The sequence below is a fragment of the Cupressus sempervirens genome, chromosome 7 (genome assembly GCF_028749045.1).
Source record: "Cupressus sempervirens isolate cs-2001-9-10 chromosome 7, ASM2874904v1, whole genome shotgun sequence".
NCBI lineage: Eukaryota > Viridiplantae > Streptophyta > Pinopsida > Cupressales > Cupressaceae > Cupressus > Cupressus sempervirens.
This window is the reverse complement of record NC_143124.1, coordinates 770476412-770481623: the sequence shown is the minus strand read 5'-3', so window position 1 is coordinate 770481623 and position 5212 is coordinate 770476412. Positions and strand designations below refer to the sequence as shown.

The window sequence follows — 5212 nt, the reverse complement described above, 5'->3', positions numbered from 1 at the left end:
GTAACCACTCATTCAAATACAAATAATGCAACTATTATATTGATAAATAGAAATCTAAACTACTATTTTACATTTATTTTTTAGCTTATACTTGATTTGATGAACAAAAATGACACTGACACAAAATCTAGCACTTAAACCAACTACTAGTGCTAACACCATTTACTTGACTAGCAAAAACACATTTTTTCTTATAGTTTCTCTACATAGTCTACAAACAAAACTCACAAGACAACATGAAAGATATTGTAAAATATCACAACTTGTAAGAATAGTATGATCTTAAATATTTACACAAAGATTGTAATTAAAAAATCTATTCTTGTCTTGTAATACTTCACAACTCTTGCATTGTAATCCAATATGAAAGTGTATAAACTCATTAAAACAATTACTCATCATTTAAATAATAATACAACCATTATAATTGATAAGCATTGACTATAATATATATATGAACGACTTCTTTACATTGATTTGTTGGCTTTTAGGATATGATGAACAAAAATGATATCGACACTACATCTATTACTTAAAACCAACTACATGTAATAGAACAAATTAGTTCTAAATAGCCTATAAACATAACCTACAAGTAAACACACAGAATATTGTGAAATATCACAACTTGTAAGGAAAGCATAAACATGATGCTCAGCTTCATCCCCACTATTTACAAAAGGAATATAAATAACAAATCTATTCTATTCTTATCTCATGGGGCCTCATAGCTCTTTATTCCTCTGCAGCTCAAAATTCTCTAGGGTCAACAAATAGTCTAAGGCCCGGGGCTGACATGCTCCAATCCTCTTGGCTAGAGGAGCTGAGCTTCTTAATACACCAGAGATCCTCTGGACAAGAAAACAAATCTCTATAAGGAATCCAAGACATGAGAGGATCACGAGCACCCACTTCAGTGGCAAGGAATCTGCACCCCTTCTTTTCCCTAGCCAAATTGTGTGTAAACCACCACAGCCACCTCATGAGTTTTCCACACTTGGGCCCCTCTCCGTGCAACCCATAAAGGAAATGGACTCCAAATGGCCTGAAAATGTTTGGAATGGATGGGACGTTCAACCATGGGAAGGCCTTGTCAAAGAAACGAGTGGCTGCCGCATACATACGCTTTGTCCTACAAACTCCTTTTACTTGCATTTTGAACAAATCAATGCTACTCCACACACTTAGAACAGCCCATGAAGTGGCCCTAGGCCACTCTTCACCCTTGGGAAAGGCCACCCATGTCCCTAAACTTAGCTTGTTTTGCAATATGGCGTCTATGTCCATTGGAAAAAACTCTGAAGTTCCCAAGCATCTTTTGTATAGAGCTTCTGCTTCTTTGATGCCTAGTTTGAGGATCTTTACTTGGGAAGAAATGTGCTTATAGTGGGATTGTACGGGGTGGACCAACATGGCCGGAGTTCTAAATTTGGTAAAGCTGCATTTCTCCACAAAAAGTTTTATGCATGCATTGTTGTCCTTCTCAGTAGCCATGTAGGCGTATTCTGCCCCATTTGCCTTGAACCACTTTTCTATCTCGTGCACTAGCCTCAGCCCAATTCCCTTACGCCTACAGAAAACAAAACAAGGACAGTAATTAATTGAGTAGATACTAAATGTCAAGGCGAAATGAATTTCTATGTACTGTCCTAGCTGTGGGACAGTTATCTATGACACATAACAGGATTGATCCAAAGTTGTAACTTATAGAGCAATAAAAATAAGTTTGCAAAAGAAGAAAACAAATCACTGAACCGACAAAGGCTGATAGATGTAAGGTCTATAAAAGATAAATGGTACAAATACAGTTCATGAGAGTACATTTACTGTAAGAGAGGACATCTCCTTTTGAGCTTATAAGACATTTCCAATTCCTCTCAAGTATGTTTTTGTAGTAGTGGCAATCCAGCAGGAAAACGGTTTTTGACATATAACTTTTTTTTAACTTTTCAAAAATAAACTAGGTCTTTCTCCTTTGTATGGAGAATGCTTTTCGTGTCTGAATAGCCATTGCCGTTTTTTCTTTTAGAATTCAAACAACCACGGTTCATAAAATCAGTACTCTGATTGTTGAAGCTTCTGTTTTACTTATACATCAACCATCCTAAACAATCAGTTCAAGAAAAAATAATTATGCATTAGGTGATGTTAATATTGTTTAAGATTTTTTGTGAGTATTGAAAGCTTTGAAATTGAATTTGGTAGCATTCATATTCTATGATCCATCATCAAACAGTTCACTAATAAAAAAAAATAGACTCAAAAATCTCAATGTCTTTGACAAATTTTTCATTTTTGCTATTAAAATAACTACTAAGCAATAGTAATCAAGTTCAAGAACAACATGGAACTTTGCATAGACTTTTCTCAGTATTGAAAGCTTCATAGACTTTTTTCAGTATTGAAAGCTTTTAAATTTGACTGTTATTTTTTGGGTCAACTATTATGGGGTGTTATCAAGACAGCGAATTAGAAAGGAGAAATTGGACATGTAGCTTGGATAGATTTTTCTTAAGCATTGAAAGTTTCTAACTTAACTTTGTATTGATTTTTCAAATCATATTCCATAATGAACCATCAGCATAACAATAAGCAAACCATACACCATACTATGAAAACCAATCATCAAAATAACAAGAAGCAAACCATACACCATATTATGAAAACTGAGTGTTTTTCAAAGAATTTGACCCAAACAAACACAATTTGATTGAGAAGAAAATAGAAACAATACCTATGGGTTGGCGAGACTCTCAGACCAAGAATATAAGCTGCCTTGGTATACAATGGGATCTGTTGAAGCTCCTGCTTCTTGATCCCACATACAACCGTTTTAATTGAGCCTCTGATAATCCCCACCATTTCTCTCTCTGGCCCATATTCTGCAACCTATCAAACCAACTAAAATCTCAGGAGACTGATCCAATAAAACCCATCTGATTCAATGGGTACTAAAAACAATCAGCCCTACAGCTCTAAACTCTTCAAGAACACATAAAACCAATGAAAAACTTAAGAAAAGCAATTATATCCATCACAAGAAAGTACCAACCAGCATTGTATAGGCCGGAGAATGACGAATCCTACAGATGGGGTCGCCCATGAGATCTGTATAAAGAGAAATACTTGTACTCGGTCCAACTTCACACCTCATTTCAAGCTGCCCCACTCGTTCTATATCTTTCTCTACATCAAATTCTCTAATACACAACATTTCCTGAACCTCCATTGTTTCTTCCTAAACCCCTAACTCCTTCTTGGGCCCTTTTTACAGCAAAAGAAATTGTCCTTGCAGGGTTTTGTATTCTTGCAGAATGATTTTCTGTGTTGGTTCAGATTGATTTAACAATACAAATCCACACCAACCAACAAAACAAAACTTAAAAACTAAAAAACAACTTGTTGAACTGCCTAGAAACAAGCCAAACTACTTAGAAGAATCCTTTGCTCATCCCTCATGCATTTCGTGATACATGAACGTCTTTATATAACAGCCAGCTGACCCACTTCAGCTTTATCCATGTTTCTGTTTCTTTTATCAATTTTTTTTCTGCTGCCCTTTTTTTTGTTTTATGGGTTTTTATTTTCCCTCTCAACTGAACGAGGCGGCGGTTTGTGTTTTCTTGTGTAATGTGGATGTGATGGCATGCACGTGTGAGAGACCCGGCGGGCATTTCTCCATTGGCCTATAATCTGCTATTATTGGCCACAGGACGTCACAAGGACGTTACTGTACTCGACTGGACTCTTTGTTTTTGTTTCACAGTACTCTCTACTCGACAAATTTATTATCATGTCATGTCCTTCTCATGATATTTTGGGGCGATAGATAATCTTCTTACTAGTTGTTTTTAGGGTTTTGTTTTAGGCAATATTATTATTATCTTGATGGTACAGGACAATCACTTTATGCGATGATTTTATCCTCCCATCTCCTGTCCACTTTTATCTTATTTATTCCCAACTGATGAAAAAGAAGAAAGTTATTCTTAAATCAATAGATTCTGAAAGAAACCCATCTAAAAGAATCCCACTGCCATGAATGATGCTCTGGTTCAGAGTGCTAAGCACATTCAAGAAAATATAATGTTTTCTAATGCCCATTGTTAGGTTACCGATTCTTCAGTGTTATTTGTTAATGCATATAGTACAAGAATACCAAACTTGTTGGTTTAAAGTAATATAGGCAGCAATAGACTTTATAGTAATCAATGGCCGGGTTTTATATTTTATTGAGTATCTTGATGATGTTTATTATGGATTTAAAGAATTGTCAACTTGGTTTAAAGTAGTAGAGGTAACAATAGACTTTATAGGAATAATAAATGATCATGGCTTGGATATTTTATTGTGGTTATTGAAAACTGTCAAATTGGACATGACTTGGAAAAAGTTTGAGATTTGTTTTAGAAAATGTATTGAGGTGGTGGTTTGCTTTAGTGTGCTAAGCACATTTATATAAATAAAGTTTTCCAATATCAATTATTAGGTAAGTGTTTCTTCACTATTGTTGTTAATGCATGTGATACAAAAATGCCACAATTTAATTGGTCTAAAATAATGGAGACAATAATACTCTCCATTACCATATGTTTGTGTTCACATCAATGATCATGTCTTTAAAATATTTTATTGTTGTTGTTCATCATGTAATTGCCATGGTCCCAAAGAAATGTCAAACTACACAATATATTTTATTCCTTTCCAATGGAAAAGATTACTCTTAAAAACAACATATTCTAAAAGAAATCCCACTAGAATGATCCTTTTCTTTAGATTGATGAACACAAACAGTAAATAATATTACTTGATATCTATTATTAGGCAAGTGAATTATCTTCATTATCATTCTCAACATATATATCAAAATCAAATCAAATTGGTTTAAAGTAGTGGATGCAAGAATACATGTCATAATTGCATTCTTGTGATGAACATTTACAAAATAATGTTTCTTGATAGCTATTATTAGGCAAGTGTCATCTTCATTATCATCCTCAAGTTTGAAATAGTGCATGCAAGCATACACTTCATAATTGCATGCTTGTAAAAAAAATCAAGACCATACCCTTATAATTGAAAATAACAAACCGAAATTGAAAGTGTTATTTTTATTTTCTAGAAGTGCATTTACCCACTTAACAATTTCTTTGAACTTGACTAATAGTAGTAATTAAATTTTATAAATAATTGACCTAATAGAATGTGAATC

General features: G+C 34.1%; 1 protein-coding gene across 1 annotated transcript; it reads right to left on the bottom strand.

Moving 5' to 3' along the window:
* Positions 1 to 421: 421 nt before the first annotated feature.
* LOC149549590 (putative N-acetyltransferase HLS1-like) lies at positions 422 to 3459 on the bottom strand. Its single transcript, XM_089792913.1, has 3 exons — positions 3053 to 3459; positions 2735 to 2889; positions 422 to 1570 (listed from the first exon to the last, which is right to left on the bottom strand). The coding sequence occupies exons 1-3, from the start codon at positions 3227 to 3229 to the stop codon at positions 751 to 753; spliced, it is 1152 nt and encodes a 383-aa protein (XP_089649039.1). The 5' UTR covers positions 3230 to 3459; the 3' UTR covers positions 422 to 750.
* Positions 3460 to 5212: the final 1753 nt, after the last annotated feature.